At 40.7% G+C, this 21,166-nt stretch overlaps 7 protein-coding genes across 7 annotated transcripts; 2 read left to right on the top strand and 5 right to left on the bottom strand.

The window, feature by feature from the left end:
* Positions 1-102: 102 nt before the first annotated feature.
* Positions 103-1,243, bottom strand: GCK72_016934 (uncharacterized protein; the record flags this gene model as incomplete). The annotated part of the gene is made up of 3 exons (XM_003104395.2): positions 103-185; positions 231-309; positions 1,046-1,243. 3 exons carry the CDS (start codon positions 1,241-1,243, stop codon positions 103-105), a joined length of 360 nt encoding a protein of 119 aa, XP_003104443.2.
* A 988-nt stretch (positions 1,244-2,231) lies between these two features.
* On the bottom strand, positions 2,232-2,792 carry GCK72_016935 (uncharacterized protein; the record flags this gene model as incomplete). Its single annotated transcript, XM_053731782.1, has 1 exon — positions 2,232-2,792. The coding sequence occupies one exon, from the start codon at positions 2,790-2,792 to the stop codon at positions 2,232-2,234; it is 561 nt and encodes a 186-aa protein (XP_053580695.1).
* A 1,586-nt stretch (positions 2,793-4,378) lies between these two features.
* On the bottom strand, positions 4,379-5,443 carry GCK72_016936 (uncharacterized protein; the record flags this gene model as incomplete). The annotated part of the gene is made up of 3 exons (XM_053731783.1): positions 4,379-4,461; positions 4,510-4,597; positions 5,246-5,443. The coding sequence occupies 3 exons, from the start codon at positions 5,441-5,443 to the stop codon at positions 4,379-4,381; spliced, it is 369 nt and encodes a 122-aa protein (XP_053580696.1).
* Positions 5,444-8,976: 3,533 nt separating this feature from the next.
* GCK72_016937 (uncharacterized protein) lies at positions 8,977-9,392 on the bottom strand (the record flags this gene model as incomplete). Its single annotated transcript, XM_053731784.1, has 2 exons — positions 8,977-9,210; positions 9,258-9,392. 2 exons carry the CDS (start codon positions 9,390-9,392, stop codon positions 8,977-8,979), a joined length of 369 nt encoding a protein of 122 aa, XP_053580697.1.
* Positions 9,393-10,343: 951 nt separating this feature from the next.
* On the top strand, positions 10,344-12,540 carry GCK72_016938 (uncharacterized protein; the record flags this gene model as incomplete). The annotated part of the gene is made up of 4 exons (XM_053731785.1): positions 10,344-10,541; positions 10,593-10,648; positions 11,774-12,050; positions 12,100-12,540. The coding sequence occupies 4 exons, from the start codon at positions 10,344-10,346 to the stop codon at positions 12,538-12,540; spliced, it is 972 nt and encodes a 323-aa protein (XP_053580698.1).
* Positions 12,541-13,045: 505 nt separating this feature from the next.
* On the top strand, positions 13,046-15,843 carry GCK72_016939 (uncharacterized protein; the record flags this gene model as incomplete). The annotated part of the gene is made up of 5 exons (XM_053731786.1): positions 13,046-13,243; positions 13,295-13,382; positions 13,433-13,511; positions 15,079-15,355; positions 15,403-15,843. 5 exons carry the CDS (start codon positions 13,046-13,048, stop codon positions 15,841-15,843), a joined length of 1,083 nt encoding a protein of 360 aa, XP_053580699.1.
* Positions 15,844-16,836: 993 nt separating this feature from the next.
* Positions 16,837-20,353, bottom strand: GCK72_016940 (uncharacterized protein; the record flags this gene model as incomplete). Its single annotated transcript, XM_003104347.2, has 5 exons — positions 16,837-17,391; positions 18,338-18,705; positions 19,844-19,948; positions 20,118-20,217; positions 20,261-20,353. The coding sequence occupies 5 exons, from the start codon at positions 20,351-20,353 to the stop codon at positions 16,837-16,839; spliced, it is 1,221 nt and encodes a 406-aa protein (XP_003104395.2).
* Between the last annotated feature and the right edge of the window lie 813 nt (positions 20,354-21,166).

Consider the following 21,166-nt stretch of genomic DNA (forward strand, 5'->3'; position numbering starts at 1 on the left):
GGGAAAATATATAGAATGCACTGCTTGACACCACTGATATATTTGACGCGGAATTCACTGAAAAACACATTACTTTTGGGAATCTGAAAATATAAACAGTGTTTACATATCAATTGCCCCATAACGATAGACAAAATGACATGCGACGATAGCCAAGGAGAAGCCAAAACAGGAACAGTAGGTGACTGGAAATCGGTAAAGTCTTGAAATAGAGAGGTCATACAACTTACTGGTCAAAAAATATGTGATGTCGTGTGGATAGTTGCATTTTTGGAAGACGATAAAGGCGGAGCCAAATGTTCGGACGGACTGGAATTTATTATGAGCTTGTAGATCATAAAAAGAGCTACATGTTTGTAGTTGACTAATTTTTGATAGCTATTCACGTTTTTGAGATACGGGGCTTTAAAGGCTGTGGGGCAGAGTTGCGCGGAATTGTTTTTTTCTAAAGCGGAAGTGGGAAGTCGGAAGTCGGAAGTAAAATTTTCTAAACGGAAGTCGGAAGTCGGAATTCGGAAGTAAAATTTCTAATCCGGAAGTCGAAAGTCGTAAGCCGGAAGTAAAATTTTGAAAACGGAAGTCGGAAGCCGGACGTGAAAAACAGCCCGGAAGTCGGAAGTCGGAAGTCGGAATTCCGCGCAACTCTGCTGCGGGGGGAGAGAAGAGAGCGAGCGGAGACGCAGAGAAGTCAGAGGCTCTCGTTTCTCTGTATCTCTCTCATTTCCCTAATTTTCAGAGCTTCATATCTTCAAAGCTAATTGCGCTATCAAAAAACTTCCAACAAAAAAAATAGCTTTCACATTGCTCTATATTTTTGTAGTTAATTACTTTTTGATAGCGCTGCTAGATTTTGAGATACGGGGCTTCAAAGATTGTTATCAGAGAGAAGAGACGCAGAGAAGACAGGCTGTCTGATTTCTCTGCGTCTCCACCTCTCTCCCCCAATCTTCGAAGCCCCGTATCTCAAACCCCTCCAGCGCTATCAAAAAACTTCCAACTACAAAAATGCTCCTCTAGACTTTATCTACCCAACCAACCCACTTACCGATCCCGCGAACAAGTTGACCAACGCATACGTCAACTCAAACAGCGTCGTATACATCATTAACCACTTATAGCTACCAAGAGCGTTCGGTGACTTGCAAAGAATGAGATACATGAGGAAAAGGTTTGTGACAATCGAGATGATACCACACACATCTTGAGTCTCGCCTTCCACTTGGTACCATTCTTCGGTAAGCATGGCTGGATATGGAAAATGGATAAAAATGAAACGTTAGTGGGATGGGGGAGGGGAGGGGACCATCGATTAGGGGGTGGAGTTGGGAAATGGAAAATAATACGTAGAATAGAATACCCTAAGGGAAGCGGAGGTGGGTGTCTGGAAAGCTGAAGACTTGGGGATTCTGAATCTGTTTGAAAATTTCTTTACAGCCGAGATACAGGTTTTGGGCATGTTGCCGGTTTTAAGAAACGCGCTCCACCGCACACCTACAGAGTAACGCTCAAGATAACAAGTAGTTGTTTTTCTAAAAACGACTCTAATTAATGTTTTCCTTCTTAACTCCCCCTCTTTTTTTCGTAATGTGTATCAGATACGTGTATTCCACGTGGACACCTCGATTCGTGATTTACAGCACTTCCTGTCTAGTCTGGACCGCTTATACTTAGAACACTTTTGATGTCTAGACGGGAAACGTTTATTCGTGTGAATCAATAAAGAATGAAATGATAGAAATACACATTTATATAGGTTGTGTAGATCAAATCGTGCTCTTTATTTTTGTAGTTGACAGTTTTTTGATAGCTATTCACGTTTTTGAGATACGGAGCTTCAAAGATAGGAAGCGAGAGAGCGTGGGAGGGGGGACGCAGAGAAGTCAGACGCTCTCGTTTCTCTGCGTCTCTATCAAAACTTTAAAGACCCGTATCTCGAACGCGTGAAGAGCTATCAAAAAGTTTTCAACTAACAAAATGTGTGAAATTTTATGAAGATTATTTTTGTAGTTGACACCTTTTTGATAGCTCTTCACGTTTTTGAGATATGGGGCTTCAAAGTTGAAGGGGGACGCAGAGAAGTCAGACGCTCTCGTTTCTCTGCGTCTCTTTTCTCCGCATCTCTCACCCAATCTTTAATGCCCTGTATCTCCAAAGTGTGAAGAGCTATCAAAAACTTTTCAACTACAAAAATGAAGAGCATAATTTGATCTACACAATTAGTGAGACAAATCTCAATTAGTGAGAATATCACTCTTCTGCGCATCGAACGCAGTCGTCGACTGGAGGTTCGAATGAACCGAAACTTGATTCCTCCTCCGAAACGTGAATTTTCTGAACAAATCCACGCATCCTCTTCTATAACTCCGGATGATAAGCATAGTGGGAAGTGGGTCGATTGCTGGATACACAGCGATAGTGATTCCAATAAACGGGTATTTCAAACCGAGTTCCGTATTGAGCATAGGGAACACAAAGACCATTCCAGCGGGGATATACATAAGGAAGAGTGGGATCGCTGATTGGACGATTAACGCGTGGAACAATTGCTTCTGGAGAGACTTCATCGACTCCGAAATGGATTCCATGTCACTCAACTTGCTTGACAACCAACGATAGCAGCGTATGGCAAAGTAGATGACACTGACCATTGAGGAACCCAGAATACACCACATGACGGCGATTCCCAAGAATGAGTCAGGGTCGGGGAATACGTTCATTTGGGCGTCATAGGGCCAGAAGTGGGCGCTGATGTAGGCGCAGTCGGAGATGTTGAGACGGTAGTTTTCTAGCATGGTATCTCTGAAAAGGTTAGGCTTACAAGGTAGGGCAGTTTGGAGTTATGGGACGTGACCTATACTATTCGAATGCTGAGGAAGCGCTGATTCCAAATATACACTCAGTTTTTGCCCTCGAGACCTGGTATTCGAGAAAAATAGGGGCAAAGTTTTGGTAGAAGATGCATACTTGTCAACCGGGCCGGCGCGTAACTCGCGTCAAAATGAATATTATGAGCTGAAAAATATACCAAAATGTAGATCTCGACGAGTTCTATGCCCGTGACCTACTACGGGCCGGATGTCTATTCGTTAATATGTCGCTGGCCGGGAAAAAGTGCCAAAAAACGCGAAAATGGCCGAAAAAGACATTCTAGCCCGGCCCGCGGCGTATTAAGGAACAGACATCCGGCCCGTAGTAGATCACTGACATAGAACTCGCCGAGATCTACATTTTGATATATTTTTCAGCTCATAATATTCATTTGGACGCGAGTTACGAGCCGGCCCCTGTCGGCCCGTTTCGGCCCGGTTTGCAAGTATGAGAATATGGGATCAACGCACAACCGTTGGGTTCAAATACCGGCGGTCCATCAATTTTTTTTTGAAGAATTCCGACCGTTTTCTCTTCTCGAAGTCGGGATTCAGGGATCAGGCACGACACCATGTAGTTCTGGTCAAATAAACCTCCAGTTTTGTGATCGAGCGCACTTCAGGTAGCCCAATTCACCCAATTCGGAAATGTTGCAATTTTCAGGAGTGGCTTTACTCATACAGTACTCCGCTGGCGTCGTGAATTTTCTCTCACTTTCGTCCTGGTACCAGACTTCTGAGGAAACCGTCGGAATTTTGCGAAAAACTAGGTGGCCGACCCGAGTAGAACCAACAAGTGGTTCTACTAAAACTTTGACCTCAGTTTTCTCGAATACCAGACCTCGAGGACAAAAACTGAATATATATATTTGGAATCAGCGTTTTCTCAGCTTTCAAATGATATAGGTCACGGCCCCTATCTCCAAACGCACTCCATGATCTCTGTAGGTTGAATATGAACGCAACGCGGACACGCAACGCCTCTGACGTTCATCTGTTAGATTCCATAAACTGGGGACGGCTAGTCAGGTCAGAATTTCCAAAAACGGGTTGCTCATCTTATTTGAACGCAGACACACAACGCCTAGGCCGCCCATGTTAGTCTGTACTCTAGGCACGCGACGTTTAGTTGGAATTGTCAGGAATGTCGAGCCTGACAAGCCACGTTGCTTATTTTGAGCTGCTCAAATTCGAGCGCTGCGCAGACACGCGACGCTTCTGACGTTCTAGATTTTTTTAAATGTATACAGACCGCCCATATTTGACTATGCTCTAGGCTACCCGACGCCTATGGTTCTCTTAAAGTGACGCCTGACCATAATCTTCTGACCTACCTCAAATACTCTGTCCTTTCCGGTGTCTCCCCGTAGTATATCCAACAAATTACACCCCACAGTATCCCATAGCAAAATGGCAAAATGTAGAGAGCGAGTTGCTTCCCACCGGCCAAATATTTTAGACGGAATTCACTGAAATCTTCTTTTTTTTAAAGTCTTGTATTTGGCAGGCTCTTACGTATCAACCGCGCCATAACGATAGATAAAATGGCCACCGAAGATTGCCATGGAGAAGCCGAAGCACGAGCAGTAGAGGCCTAGAAAATGGTGAGTGTTGGGTAGGTACGGTAGCTACGAAAACTTACAAACAAGAATTTGAGCGGTTTGATGGGAGAATAGGAAATTTCGCATGTCTTGGAAAACGATGAACGCGGAGCCATAGGTGTGAACGGACTGGAAATTAATAAAGATGGTTACAAAGTTTTGAGTCGCTACGCAGCAAATTAGGGATTCTGAAAGCTGAAATCTTGAGGGTTTCGAATATATTTTCAAAATTTTTGTAGCATCAAAACTGACCAAGATACACAGCTTTAAAAATAGGTACTAAAAATGGGTAAGAATTGAGTATTTTTGAAATTGATGTATCTCTGTTCATTTTGCTCCTAGACAAATTTCGATTACAGATTCAGAATTCTCACGTCTTCAGCTTTCTATCTACACCTTTTTTAATCAGAAAGGCTTTGATTTCTGGCCATTTTCTATTTCCACTACTTTTAAAGCCAATTATCTCAAAAACGTGAGTAGCTATCAAAAAGTTGTCAACTACAAAATTAATCTTCACAAAATTCTACACATTTTTTTAGTTGACAACTTTTTGATAGCTCTTCACACTTTCGAGATACACCGCTTTCAAAGTTGAGGATGAGAGAGAGGGGGAGACGCAGACAGGCAGACACTCTCGCTTCTCTGCGTCCCCCTCCCCCTTCTCTCTATCACTTTCAACTTTGAAGGCGCGTATCTCAGTCGGGTGAATAGCTATCAAAAAACTTCCAACTGCAAAAATATAGAGCTAGATTTGATCTACACAACCAACCCACTTACCGGTCCCGCGAACAAATTGACAAACGCGTAGAAGAACTCAAAAGTGGCTGTATACAACATCAACCACTTATAAGATCCCAACTTTGGTGGAGACTTTGCAATGATCAAGTACATCAGCAAAGCGTTCGTGTTGACCGAAACAACACCGCACACGATTTGTGTGATCTCTTCCAATTTTACCCATCCGACAGTTGGCATGTTGTGGAGCTGGAAAGATTGAATAGACTGAAATTGAGAAGGCGGGACCAGACTAGATAAATAAGAAGGAAAATTGAAAAACAACTCCTGATTATTCCCTTGGAGATGATGATGATCACATGTTTTGAAATTCGAAAAAATTTGAGGAAATTTGCCTCAGTGATTCATTTGGGGAGAGAGAGACTGGTCTAAGACCAATTTTGGTGTGATTGATCACTTAAGCAAGTTTCAACGATCAGTTTGCAGGAAGAACAAGAAAAAGAGTTAAAAGTTTAAAAGAGTGGTTTTTGAGCTCACAGAGCACATAGAATTGAAATTGGGGACCTTTTGAAACGTCCTGAAGCCAAATGCCTCGGTATCCCTACCGAGTCGCTACGCAGGATGTAAGATGTCACATCCTATTGTCTAGTTCCCATCTACATATGTACATACGTTGTCTGGAAGTGAGGTGTTTTCCTTTTCCTAGACTATTTATGCTTTTTTTTTGCTTTTTGGATGAAGAGAGCATCATTAAACTATTTTGAATAACTTTTGAATTTCCGGCCTTTTTAGAGCATCAAAGATTAGAGATGGAACACTTTTCGATATCGGTGCAAGGTTTTGAGATGTGCGTCTTGGGATAGAAAAAGAGATAATGGAGAGAACGCAGAGAAGCTTGAGTGTCTGACTTCTCTGCGTCTCTTCCTCTGCAGGATATCTTTAAAAGCGCATATCTCAAAAACGTGAAGAGCTGTCAAAAAGTTGTCAACTACAAAAATATAGCTCTGGACTTGTTGAATATTTTTATAGTTGACAACTTTTTGATAGCTATTCAAGCTTTTGAGATACGTGACTTTAAAGAGTAGGCAGAGAGAGAGAGAGGCGCAGACAGGCAGACACACTCGCTTCTCTGCGTCTCTCCATATCTTTAAAGTCGCAAATCTCAAAAACGTGAACAGCTATCAAAAAGCTTTCAACTACTAAAATGTAAATCTAGATGTGATCTACATACGGAAAATCGAAAAAGTAAATAATCTTGAGAGGTACTGTAAACGTGTGAACTTAGTTCAAGTCGAAACTTGAAAACCAATATAATATAACAATATAATATATTAATGTTCAAAAAGATTGAATTTTACAGGTATAACGGAATGTTTTGCGAAAAAAACATTTTTGTTATCGATAATTATAAATTTCCAAATACTGCATTTCTTATATACCTAGACACAAAAACGTTGTTATTGGTTTGCTTAAAACGTTTCCGTGTAACTGTATTCCCATGAGACAATTTAGTTCCGTTGACCGTCTGTGCGTGGTTTCATCGTATTTGAGTTCCGTGTACAAGTTGATCCCAAAATGACGATAGTACATACGGTCCGTGGCCGTACATACGGCTTATCTGTTTTTTGTATTAATATAATTTTGGGGATAACATCTCAGCTGTCACCGACCAAATACCCTAGTCTTAGAAAATGTGTTCTCCTGAAGATATGAGCCAATGAATGTGGTAACTACCTACTGCGCAGAGTCTCTTTTTCCTTGTCACATCTGGACGTCTGGCACGCGACCACGGAATCAAAATTCGTTTTTTTTTTAAACTGGTTATAATGTTGTACTGATTCAAAAAATATGGTTATTTTCTTTTGTGTCTGACTTTTCTGCGTCTCTACCTCTGCAGGAAATTTTTGAAGGCGCGTATCTCAAAAACTTAGAGAGCTATCAAAAAGTTGTCAATTATAAAAATATTCAACAAGTCGTTAGCTATATTTTTGTAGTTGACAACTTTTTGATAGCTCATCACCCTATTGAGTTACAACGCTTTGAAAGTTACACTGGTCCGAGAGAGACGCAGACAGACATACACTCTCGCTTCTCTGCGTCTCTCCATATCTTTAAAGTCGCATGTCTCAAAAGCGTGAATAGCTATCGAAAAGTTTTCAACTAGAAAAATGTAGAGCACGATTTGGTTTAAATACTGCACAAATATGGAAAAATATAGTCACTTTAAATTTCTCATATAAAAGCAAAAGTTGATAATCTTGAGAGGTACTGCATCTCTCAACTCAGTTCCAGTCAATGTGAAAACGTATATATATACCTAGACAAAAACAGTTTCCAAGTAAACTTTATTATTGCTTTGCTCCAAATGCTTTCGTTTAACCAGATGAATAACAAGAAATTGAACTTCAAAACAGATAGGAGTGATAATATCACGAGACTCTGCTCCCATGAGATAATTTAGTTCCGTTGACCGTCTGTGCGCGGTTTCATAGTATTTAAGTTCCGAGTACAAGTTGAACCCAAAATGACAATAGTACATACATATCTAGACGGATGATGTTTTGTTAGTGACTGGACTAATAGGTCTGGCTAGACATAGCTATGTAATTACATTGAAGAAAAATGTCTTTGCGAAACGCGTCTCAGACGCGCCAGACGTCTACTAATGGCCGTTTTCTCCAAACTACGTGAAATTGAGCCCAAAAAGTCATGGTTCCCAAACGTCCGGTTTTGAAACGTCCCGAATGCAAATAAGGCAAGTTTGGCTCAGTTTGGAGGCTCCAAAAGTGGAAATTAGTATGTAGACGTTTGGCGCGCCTGAGACGCGTTTTAAAAAGTTGGAGACAAATGTCTGAAATTCTTGAAAATCCGGTTGAAAACAAAAATCTGAAATAAAACTATTTTTAAAACAAAATCAAACATTCTCTAGTTGATGAATTTCTTTTCAATTTGAATACGAAAAAAACAAAAACTTAATCCTTTCCGGATTATTTATTAGCAAACAATAGAATGGATAAAACTTCGAAGTATTGTGTAGTATTCTGGTGATGTATGATATCTGAGAAATCTTTTGAATTATTGAAAAGTTTTAAAAATGCACGAAGGTATGCCTGGATTAGGATGGTAGAAACGTCAGAGAAGAACAAATATTTTAAAAAAGAGTACTGTGACGCAAAAGTGATAATCTCACGTACTATTTAGAACCGCCCGAATAAGAACCAGAGTCTCCCAAATTTACGCCTCACTATCCGAATGGCTCTATTTCGGATGGTAAGAGAGCAACACCTTTCAAGAACTAACTTGAGCTTCGTATGAAAAATATACCAAAATGTAGATCTCAATGAGTTCTATGTCGTTAATGTGCCGCGGGCCGAGCTAGAAAGGTTTTTTTGGCCATTTTCGCGTTTTTGGCACTTTTTCCCGGCCCGCAGCACATTAACGAATAGCCATCCGGCCCGTAGTAAGTCACGGACATAGAACTCGTTGAGGTCTACATTTTGGTATATTTTTGAGCTCATAATATTGAGTTTGACGCGAGTTACGCGCCGGCCCGTGTCGGCCCGTTTCGGCCCGCTGATTGATAATTTTTGATGGAGACTTTATGGATCTCTCGGCAGATGAGAGACGTGCGACGCACTTCCTTTAGAAGACGAGCTATTGTTCGCTAGGGTGTTGTTTTATTGAAAGTGAAAATTTTTAGTTCTCAAATGCCAAGAAAGTATATTTTTAATATAAGAGTCTACAAAGGTAAATATTTCAAAAGTAGATATTATTTATTTATCTTTATTTTTAAAATCATTCAATTTCAAGAAAACTCTCTCCGCGGAATCCATATCATCGCCTCTCAATTCCGTCCGATTGTTGGCAGCCGCTATAACTACACCGATCCTGAACGCCTTATCCAAAATATCCTCAGACGCCGTCTGAAGAGCTTTCATGGCTTCTTCCTCGATAGTTATATCTTTTTCGGTGACAGCCGCCAGCACCTGCGCCACCTCCGCACGAAACTCTTCCTGAAAATTGGAAAAATTTTCAAAAAAGGTTTTAAATTTACCAATGGGATTGCGAATCCCGGGTTTGGGCCCTCGTCCTCTGACTCGATATCGTCGAATTCTTCGATTGATGCTCCTTTTTCTTTTTTGGGAGCCTTCTCCACTTTTTTCGGAGCTCTCTTTGATCCACGAACCATTGTCTATATTGTAGTTGAATACCTTTAAGTCGCACTTGTTTTATTTAGAAATAAATTTTTCCGGCTCCTTAAAAAGGGGCGATGAAAAAAGGCTGTCACGCTGTCAATGAAAACGCCGGAATTAGTTTTGAAAAATGAGAATTCTTGTAGTGCTGGCGTGCCTTGGGCGTTGTTTTGTTTTGAGATTACTGTAATCACATAGTTACAATAAAGAATGTTGCAAAGACTTGCACTTTTTAGTTGAAAATGGTCAACTTTGAGAGTGTGCCAGGTGCTCGCTAATTATCTCACAGTTTCAATTTTTATTGAGTGTGTAGATCAAATCTAGGGCTACATTTTTGTAGTTGACAACTTTTTGATAGCTATACTCGTTTTTGAGATATGCGCCTTTAAAGATAGGAACCTGTAGGGAGAAACGCAGAGAAGCAGACATCCTCGTTTCTCTGCGTCTCTCCTCCTTGCCATTCTAGTTGCCTATCTTTGAACGAGCGTAACTCAAAAACGTGAATAGCTATCAAAAAGTTGTCAACTACAAAAATGTAGAGCTATATTTAATCTATACAGCCATTTTAATTTTGAAACATTTTTACCAAAATAGAGCCGGGTGACGGGCTCGCAAAGTTTAAAGTGACAATCAGGTACAACGTGTCACATCACATCAGAGTTGCATTGCACTTCCGGATAAGAAATTTCCAATTCCATACAGCTTTGTGTCACATGATTAAAATCCGTGGCCAGTACTGTACATAGATGTCAAATTCTTATGTGCCAACATTCCTTAGATCACTTTGTACCCAACCATAAACCCAAGCCCCTTATTTATCAGAATCATATGTATTCATTCTTTGTCTACCGCTATAACACCATAATTACATCCACTTGGGAGTATACCTGTTTTTCTGACGCCTTCTTCTGGTCTACGATTTACTTCATTCCCTTCACTCTCCAATAATGCGAACCGTTGCATGGCTGGAAATCGAGTCGAGCACTCAAAAAGTGTGTGGTATCATTTCGATCATCACAAATTCCTTTTTGATATTCCTGATCCTTACCAAATCACCACCGAAACTAGGTGCCTACAAATGGTTGATGTTGTATACATCGTTTTTCGAGCTGTTTTATGCATGCTTGAACTTCTTTGTGGGACCTGTAAGTCTTAGTTAACTGTTTGTTGAGCGAATATGTATTAGAGGGTTTCAGTCAATAGACACTTATAACTCGGTGCTAATCGCATTTCAAGACTTGGATAAAGTTCGGTTTGATCATGAGACTGCGGGCTTTTTGATTGGTGAGTCATAAGGTTTTCCGGTAACTATGATGTTTTAGTGATCTACTGTTCGTGTTTCGGTTCTTCTATGGCACTGTTCGCGGTACATTTTATATATCGGTATGGGGCGGTTAACTTGTAAGTTTTATGGAAAGGGCCCGGAGTGACCATGTGGCTAGAGAACATGATCTATATCATCGGAAAGCGGAGAGAACGCTAATTCCAGGTATATACTTAGTTTGTGTCTTCGAGACCTGGTATTCGAAAAAAAACGAGGTCAAAGTGTGACGTATAATGGAGTTATTCACCTCCGGAAAAAAAAAGCGGCTCTTCTCGTTTTTCTCGAATACCTGGACTCGAGGGCAAACACTGAATATATATTTGGAATCAGCGCTTTCTCAGCTTTCCAATGATATTCGTCACGTTCTAAAGTAAAAATGTAAGCACAGCTTCTGGATGTGACCTATGTACACATGTAGAATCCTGACGATGTGGGGAATCTGAATCTGTTTTAAAATCAAAATTTTCCTCCAGGCAGACGCATATGCTTGCAATTAAGACTGACAAGGAAAACCGGTAATCCCCCTAAGCTCAAAGTGTGAAACTCTCAAAACTTGATTCAGCTTCGTATTCAAGACGATTTGAGTACAGAATCTGAATTCTCACGTCGTTAGCTTATGAGTCACATGTCAGAAACTCTTTGCTTCTCGTTTCGGTGGTAAACGACACAGCTACGAAGTGTCTAGTTTTTGATTAGTTTTTGGCGACATGTTGATTGAATTCCCAGCCGTTACGATTGTTTCAATAATTTCTGACAAATTTTCTTAAACGGAAGCAAACAAACAGACAGAAAAATAGAACAATGTGATAACCTGGTTACGGATCAGGTTGACGGAGAATTTCAACATCCACCTTCCGCCTTCCGCCATTTCCAAAACCGCTTACCATTCAGCTCTGGTTCTAATTCCCAGACAACACGAAAATGAAACTTAACAGTTTTTTCCATTATTATATTACCCTCGTTTTGCTAAAACGGAATGCATATTGAATTCATATTGAGTTTCAGCCTGATCTTGACTTTCTAATAATATGTAACAACTTACGCTTCTTCCAGAGACTTCAAACAAAAATACCTCTCTGGCGGCAAGCTACTCTTTCTCTACATCTTCCCACCCGCACTCGGCGTCTTCTGGGGAATCATCGTCTGGCTAACCATGTCTGAAACTCAAATAAAAACCGACTATATCCGACAACACATTCTCAAAAAGTTTGAGGTCAACATTGATGAGTGTGCCTACGTTTCAGTATTCTTCTGGCCAAAAGACACGTCAGGGAATATCTATCCAGATGTCACCTCGTTTATAGGGCTGGTTTTTGAATTCACTATTTTGGTAAGAGTTTATAATTATTTGTTTATAATTACCATACTATCTAATTAAGGGCATCTCATTCTTCTGTGTCACCTACTTCGCCTTCAATTGCTATCGCTGGATTTCTCGAAAATTGGGAAACATGGAAAATGTATCTCAAGCAGCAAAAACTCTACAAATCCAACTGTTCTACGCACTCATAGTCCAGGCAGCAATCCCATGTGTCTTGATGTATCTCCCCGCTGCTACAGTATTCACATGTCCAATGCTAAATATCAATTTGGATCTGAAATATCCAGTTCTTGGGGTCACAATCGCTATCTACCCTGCTATCGACCCATTTCCAACTATTCTAATTATTAAAAACTATCGAAGAGGATGTATTGAATTATTGACTTGTCGGTGGAAGAAGAATCAGATATCAATGGATTACTCTCATAATGGAGTATGCGTGTCGCTGAAGCCAAATGCACCGAATGTCAATAATTTACTGACGATTGCTGCACTTTGAGTCTGTAGATCAAATCTAGAGTTACATTTTTGCAGTTTACAGTTTTCATTATCTCACAATTTCAAAAGAAAAGCTCCAATTTTTGTAGTGGGCAACTATTTTAAGCGGCTCACATCATTAGAAGTTATCAGTATTCTATTACAATTGTTGTACCGTGCACGAGTCACTTGTTCAAAGTCCTTGGCTCGAACTGTATATGAGAGTTTCATGGAATTCCGACTTCCAACTTCCGACTTCCGGGCTATTTTATCTTATGACTTCCGGATGAGAAATTCTAACTTCTATGCAACTGTGTTGCATATGCCAAAAAGTCCATTGCGTAAACATTCCGTAGGTCACTATGTACCCAACACACCCATAAGCCCAATCCCCCTTATCAGAATGATGTTTTCTTTGTCTACCACTATAACACCATAATTACAACCACTTGGGAGTATACTTGTTTTGTTGGCTGACGTCTTCTGCTCGTCTACGATTTAATTCATTCCTTTCTCACTTGATTATAATGCGAACCGTTGCATGGCTGGAAATCGAGTCGAGCACTCAAAAAGTGTGTGGTATCATTTCTATCATCACAAATTCCTTTTTGATAATCCTGATCCTTACCAAATCACCACCGAAACTAGGTGCCTACAAATGGCTTATGCTGTATACATCGTTTTTTGAGTTGTTTTATGCATGCCTGAACTTCTTTGTGGGACCGGTAAGTCTTAGTTACTGGTTTGTTGAGCAAATATGTATCATAGGGTTTCAGTCAATAGACACCTATAACTCGGTGCTAATTGCATTTCAAGACTTGGATAAAGTTCGGTTCGATCATGAGACTTCGCTTTTTTTGATTTGTGAGTTTTAAGTCGATTGGTCTATTTTTCCGCTAAATATGATGTTTTAGTAATCTACTGTTCGTGTTTCGGTTCTTCAATGGCATTGTTTGCGGTTCATTTTATATATCGGTATGGGGCGGTTAATATGTAAGTTTTATGGGAAAGAGGGGTTGTGACTAACCGTTTTTTTGCGGGAAATTTATATTAATAATAATTTATTCATCTTTTGTTGTGCGAGAGAAAAAAAAAAGAAATGGGCAAAATCTATAAGAACATACAACAAGATGGGGTGAATAAATATGTAAGATGAACTATAGGACCCGTAAAGAGTCCAGCGCTCAAATTTTTGAAAAAATGGTCTGTAATGGCAGCTGGCGGAGTCGAGACGCAAAAGTTTGTTCGGTTACGGTTTTAGGGAAGTAGGGTACGATTTTATCCCAGGTCGAAAAGTGTTTATGGAGGAATGAATTGTTTTTCTTACCGCAAAGTACTATTCTATATGGGAACCGGGGGATAGCGCCGGTTTTACATATAAGGCAAGATTTGGGAAATGACACTGGTGGGTTACAATTTTAAAGTAAGTTTTGAGGATTAAAATGATGCGTCTATAGTACATGGACATTTGGGATGAGATTTCTAAGCGTCGCTCATAAGGGGAAAGATGTGCATTGGATGAGGTGGGTTGGAAGGATATGTTACATCTGTGGAATACTTTACGAGAGAAGAAACGGAAGGGAGATTCAAGTTGAGATGTACTGAGAGAGTTTGAAGGGTGGAATAGTTCGCAAGCGTATTCGAGTGTTGGACGGATGAAGGAATTAAAGAGCTTGAAGTAGAACTTTATATTGTTTGAACGGAAGCTATTCAATATTCTTCTGCAATTAAATTTAGCGTTGTTTACTATTTTTGCAATGTGAGCTTCAAATTTTAAATCACAATCGACTAGAAGACCAAGATCCCTAGCAGCATTGGCAGACGCTAGTTCAGGGTTCCCAATAAAGTAATCTTTATGGGGGTTGCTTACACCAAGATGCAAGACAACTGTTTTATTTTCCGCTAGTTGAAGTTTCCACTGATCGCACCAGTCAGAGATAACGTTGAGTGTTTCCTGGAGACTGGCGGGGTTTTCGCTGTAGATCTTAAGATCATCAGCAAATGCGATGGACTATATTGTCAATGAAGCGGAATTTAAATTAGATGTGATTACTTAAAAACAAAAAAGCCTTGAAGCTTGCTCAGGCCTTGTCATTAGGCTCAACACCATGGAAGTAGCGGATTTCTTAAAACAGAGACAATCAAAAGCTCGCGCATTTTTGAGCACGTTTCGTCTTACCTTCGGCCCTTATTAGACAAGATCGGTAAAGAGTGGTTAATGAGTGAATATGTAGAACGAACACTATTTGAGTCAGAACCAATACGGGACACCGTGGGAGTAAGAACTTACTCTACACTGAACTAGAGTGGGCGCGCGCCACCGCCTTATAAAGTGGGTCGGCTGCGTCGGTACCCTCGTGCGTAGGGGCCCTTGCACTATTGGCGCGAGTTCTAATTTCATTAGTGTGATTGGAGTTGGCTTTAGAGTAGGGTTGGTTAATTTCGGGAGAAAACTAATTAAAACTCGTTGAGGTAACCTCAGGGAGTCATCAAAATGCTTTTAAGTTGCCAAATGGGTACATCTCATAGTAAAATTGACAACAACATCTTTCCCTTCTAGAGACTTCAAACAAAAATACCTCTCCGGCGGCAGACAGCTCTTCCTTTACATCTGCCCTCCCGCATTCGGTGTCTTCTGGGGAATCAACGTCTGGCTAACCATGTCTGAGACACAGATGAAAACCGACTATGTCCGACAGCACATTCTCAAAAAATTCGGGATGAGCATTGATGAGTGTGCCTATGTTGGAATATTCTTCTGGCCAAAGGACAAGTCGGGGAATGTCTATCCAGATGTCACCTCTTTTATAGGAGTATCTGTTATGTATATTATTTTGGTAAGAGTCTTAATTACCCTTCTGACTATCATAATTATCTAATTAAGGGCTTCTCTATGATCAGTGTCACCTATTTCGCCTTCAATTGCTATCGCTGGATATCTCGAAAATTGGGGAACATGGAAAATGTATCTCAAGCAGCAAAATCTCTACAACTCCAACTATTCTACGCACTAATAGTCCAGGCAGCAATTCCGTGTGTCTTGATGTATATCCCCGCTGCTACAGTATTCACATGTCCAATGCTAAATATCAATTTGGATCTGAAATACCCTTTTATTGGGGTCACAATTGCTATTTACCCTGCTATCGACCCGTTTCCAACTATTCTAATTATTAAAAACTATCGAAAAGGATGTATTGAATTATTGACTTGTCGGTGGAAGAAGAATCAGATATTAATGGGTTACTCTCATAATGGAGTATGCGTGTCACCGAAGCCAAGTGCACCGAATATCAATAATTTACTGACGATTGCTGCACTCTGAGTCTGTAGATCAAATCAAAAGTAGCATTTTTGCTGTTTACAGTTTTCCTCTAGCTTTTCTAGCTATTGAGATATGCGTCTTCAACGTTTTTGAGAGACGCAGTGAAGCGAGAGTATCTGCTTTCTCTTCGTCTCTTCTCCCTCCCCTATATACTTTGAAAGCGCACATCTCGAAAACGTAAAGAGCTATAAAAAAACTTTTAACTGTAAAAATGTAGAATAAATTATGGGCTTCATTTTCTCAGTTGAAAATTTTTTGATAACTCTTCACGCTTTCGAGATATGCACCTTTAAAGTTTTTGAGAGGCGCAGAGAAACGAGAGTGTCTGTTTTCTCTCCGTCTCCCTTTCTTCCTCTTTTTGACTTTAAAGGCGCATATCTCAAAAACGTGAATAGCTATCAAAAAGTTATCAATTACAAAAATATAGAACTAAGTTTGATCTACACAATAAATGTATATTTGAACATCTGGGATCACTGCGGATTCAGTTATAGTCTTTCCAAAATTGGGTCTTTTTTACTGCAAAATGAGAAAAATATTTTCTGGAAGTTGTTCTGGACAAAAACAGTAACCCGTGAACTATTGGCTCGCAATTCTTTAAAGAACAAACCTTAAAATTTGAAACCTTTTAACAGAGTCCTTTGAGCACAAATCACTTCAAAAGTAAATTAACTGTGTAGATCACATCCAAAGCTACATTTTTGCAGTTGACAGTTTTCTTCTAACTTTTCTAGTTTTCGAGATATGCACCTTCAAAGTTTAGTACTCGAAAGAAGGGAGTGAGAGACGCAGAGAAACGATAGTGTCTCTTTTCTCTGCGTCTCCCCTCGCTCACTCTCTCGTTTCCTATCTTTGAAGCACCGTATCTCAAAAGCGGGAAGAGTTATCAAAAAACTGTCAACTACAAAAATATGAAGCTAAATTTGATCTACACAACCAATGCACATATGAGAAAGTTAGACAGTCATAAATTATATAAAACTTTATACATGTTCATTTCCCCAAATAATCATCTGTACAAGTCTTCAACGCGGGCAAATAAACTTCGGGTGTCGCACTCAATCCCCACGAGAAATCCAAATGATTAAAGTTTTTGAGATTCGTATTCTCCGCAATCACCGCCGGATTCAACTCCTTCAACAAGAAATCATTAATATCCGTCGGGTCTCCCAACCAATCATTGTCACTCCAATACAAATGGATCTTCGTTCTTTTAATGGCTCCAAAGTCATACTCTGGCGGTGTGTCCTGTCCGTACTTCTTCTTATTTATCTTCTTCCCCCAATCGAACGCGGGAACCCGTCCGTGACGAACCATCTGCATCCAGTGAACAATATTCTGAGTGGATGTTCCAGCAGGGTCCTGGGAGGTGTAGACAGCGGTACGGGAAGCGTTCCACTGGTCACTTTCTGGTCCGGCGATTAGGAAGAGCTCATTGTCACACTTCTCCGATTCCGCCTCGGAGGCTCCACAAATGTCTTTGGTCGCCATTTTGGTAATCCAGTTGTCCGGGAGGAAGTCTTTGGAGCCAAACAGGTCGTACCATCCCTGGAATATAGGAAGTTATGGTTTTGCGAGCAGGGTTGAGCGGAATTCCTTCTTCCGCCTTCCGCTTCCCGCTATTTCAAAAACGTATCATACTGTACTAGTCACTAGAAGATTTCAGCAAGTCGCAGTACAACTTTCTATAAAAAGTGCCGGTAAACAAGTTTTCACCTATAAAGCTATAGTGACACTCTGTACCTGTCACAATCGTTATGACTGGCACAATACTACGTAAGAATACAAGCTCAGACAAATTTTATATAGTCAGAAAGCTGGCGGTATGAGGATTCTGAATCTGTATTCAAATTTTTTGTGGGTCTGAAATTAAGCGAGTTGTGAGGCTTTTTTTGGCGTTACAGTACTAATTCAGCAGGCTTCGCTTATATTGTTAAAAAGCTGATAACATAGAGATTCTTAATCCTTTTTTCAATCTCTGGGTTACTGTAGGTGCTCAAAGATGCAAAACTCTAAAACAAAAAAATGATCCAAAAATTGGTTTTTTGCGAATAAATCGACAAAAATTTGTTGAAATTGTTTGAAATTTTGTGAAAAGTTTCTATGACTCAAAAGAAAACATTGTCTTTCCCCTTTTAGTACCTACAGTAACCCAGGGAGCGGTAGGTAGACACCAGGATTATGGGTTAGCCAAGACTCATAGGACATGCTAATATAAAAATTTGTTCCTATGACACACATTGCTTGAGTCTTACAGAAAATAGCTATCTAAAAGTTATCAACTGACCAGCTATCTAAAAGTTATCAACTACAAAAATAATCTTCACAAAATTTTACACATTTTTGTAGTTGACAACTTTTTGATAGCTCTTCACACTTTTGAGATACACCGCTTTGAAAATTACACAGGTCGGAGAGAGACGCAGACAGGTAGACACTCTAGCTTCTCTGCGTCCCTCTAGCTCTTCACCCTCTAGCTCTTCAGTAGACTCACATCAAATTCCGGCGAGAACTTGTGTGCAAAATACGACAGGAATCCCTTAATATTCTTCACCGCACCAATCGGAGCCAATGCGAAATATCTCTTAATCTTCTTCGCGAAACTTCCATCCGTATCCTTCGCCAGTCTAGTGAACATAATCAGTGTTCCCTGAGAGTGTCCCATATAATACAAGTTGTCTTGTCCAGTCATTGCCAACACATGATCCACCATCGCAGTCACATCGAATTCCGCCATTTCATCCCAACTGAATTGCCAGAATGCGGTTTCCGATGGGTCGAGCGAGGTGTGTTTTCTGCCGTAAGTGGTGCCACGGACGTTACCAAGCCACACGTCGAATCCGGCGTCGGCGAAGACGAATGCTGGAAATATAGAGAATAGTTTTGAGGTAGTTTGCTGAAAATTTAATTTTTAGGAAAACCTCAAAATTTTTGAGGTGCTACGGTACAGAGTTTGGCGGGAGGCAATGCTGTCGCACGGCCGGCCGCGGCCCTTGGCCTTTAGGGCCGCCGAGGCCGCGGATTAACCAAATGGGCTGAATTTTTGTAAATCGACTAATCTTTTGGTCCTCTACAAGGCCGCCTAAAGAAGCGAAAGTTTTCCATGGCTGGGAACTGAGATATAGAATCGGCCCACGGCCTTTTTGACAGCCTTGGCGGGAGGCGGAATTCCGCTCTCAACCCTGCTACGGTCGTTGGTGCGCGAACAATCTTTGGCCCCGCCCATTACTGCAGTTTTGTCGCATGATTTCTTCCTGGACGGCTATGATAGGTAGTGTGTTTACACCGTCACGAAAATATGCAGATTTTTTGAACCGTAGGCTCCGCCCATTTCTGCCGCACGTGCTTCTACTCTGTCTGCTACGGTAAGATAATCCTTGCGTACACATCTCGACATAAAAATGCTGATTTTTCTGGCTCCGCCCCTTTTTGGCAGTTTTCGCATGTGCGGCAGTACTAAAAACGTGTTTATCAAATGTTCAAAAAAAATTATTTGAAGGATTACGGTAAGATGTTTTTGGTGCAAATACCGTTACGCAAAAGTAAAGGCATTCCAAATACTGTAACTTTGCGCCGTCTGTTTTTGAAATTTTCCAACTGATCTTTGGCTCCGCCCAGTTTTCCTGGTTTTGCAGTTTCGCCGCATGTTTTGTACTCAAACGACTACTATAGGTAGTGTACAAGCACCACGACGTAAAACTGCAGATTTTTTCTGACTCCGCCCCTTTTTGGAAGCATGGTGCAAACACCGTCACGCAAAAATGCAGATTTTTAGATCATTGGCTCCGCCCATTTCTGACAGTTTTTTAACAAAAAAAAACAATCAAAAGTTTGGGTAAGGTCGTCTGAAAATACAAAATACACAATTTCCTGACTCCGCCCTTTTTTTCTGAAAAAGTTCTAAAGTCGGAACACGTTCACGAAAAGTGGAGACTTTTCGAGGTTACGGTAGCGAGTGTGTACAGTACACGGCTACGCAAAAATGCAGAATATCTCTCACCTGCACTCTGATCCGGCAAATTGACCACCCAATCGCTTGCACACGCCAGTAGTCCATGCTGCATAAGGACAACCGGACGTTTTCCATTCGGCCATGTTACATTGGCTGAAACATAATTTATTAGGACGGTACGCTTCTTACAACCACGCTGTACCGAAACCCAAAAAAATAGTGTGCGAAATTGAGAGGCTCAGAGAAAAAGAGAAGGGCATTTTGGTGGAGCGCAGTTGTAAGAACTGTACTGAGCTAATAGATTGATGCCAGAAGAACTAACTTTTTCCACAAGGAATCCTCTGCATTTCCAAAATATAACCATCGGATGTGGTGACGGTGTGCACCTCGGCTTTGTACCCCCAACGCTCGATGATTTGGGACTAAACACACTAATTATGACTGGTCTGACTCCACCAGACCTACCGTATTCATGTTCAACTCGGGATCAGTGTCCTCATGTGCCGACACTGATTGGAATAGAAGACATGTCGAAATGAGAGAGATCAGTAACCACATTTTCTCTCTCTCTCTCTCGAAACTGAATCGTTATCATTTTTCACCCCGGGCAGCTCCTTTTTATGTGAAACACGTGGTAATTAAATGAATTGTGTTGCTTTATCATACAAAAAGAAGCAATTCGTGCTAACAACAAAAGAAGAGTTTGAAGATCAGGGGGAACATGGAATGTGTGTCTTCCGGGGTACACTGTAGTAAAGGAATTGTGTATTGATGTGAAGATAACGAGCTCTACTGATAAACGTTAGAAGTTGGGTTACGGTAGAGGCAAGCACATTGTCAATGAAATCGGTTTTTTTGGAAAGATGTGCGGTCCGCTTTATTCACATAAAGTATGTGAACAAATAGGTACTTGTGTCGGATTTTCCGGATTCTAGAATTCCGGGTTTTTTTTTTAAATTTTCACTCCGGATATCGATTTTGGAGTTTTCGATTTCCAGAATAGGTCCGCTTTTATAAATAAAGTATGTGGACAAACAGGTACATGTGCACTTATTCAAAAAACATTTAAAAATAGGCACGATGTCAAAACCTACCGTAACCCATTAGGGAGCGCCACAACTTTAGATTTTGGATTTCGGATCCCAACTTTCTTGAAATTTCCATATTTGCAAACCGGCCTAACTCGCGTCAAATTCAATATTATGAGCTGAAAAATATACCAAAATGTAGATCTCAGCGAGTTCTATACCTCTGGCCTATTACGGGCCGGAGGGCTATTCGTTGATGTGCCGCGGGCCGGGGAAAGGTGCCAAAAAACGCGAAAATGGAAGAAAATTGAGCCATTTTAGAGCAGCCCATGGCTATACGGTC

This window comes from Caenorhabditis remanei, chromosome V (assembly GCF_010183535.1).
Source record: "Caenorhabditis remanei strain PX506 chromosome V, whole genome shotgun sequence".
In the NCBI taxonomy this organism is placed as follows: Eukaryota; Metazoa; Nematoda; class Chromadorea; order Rhabditida; family Rhabditidae; genus Caenorhabditis; species Caenorhabditis remanei.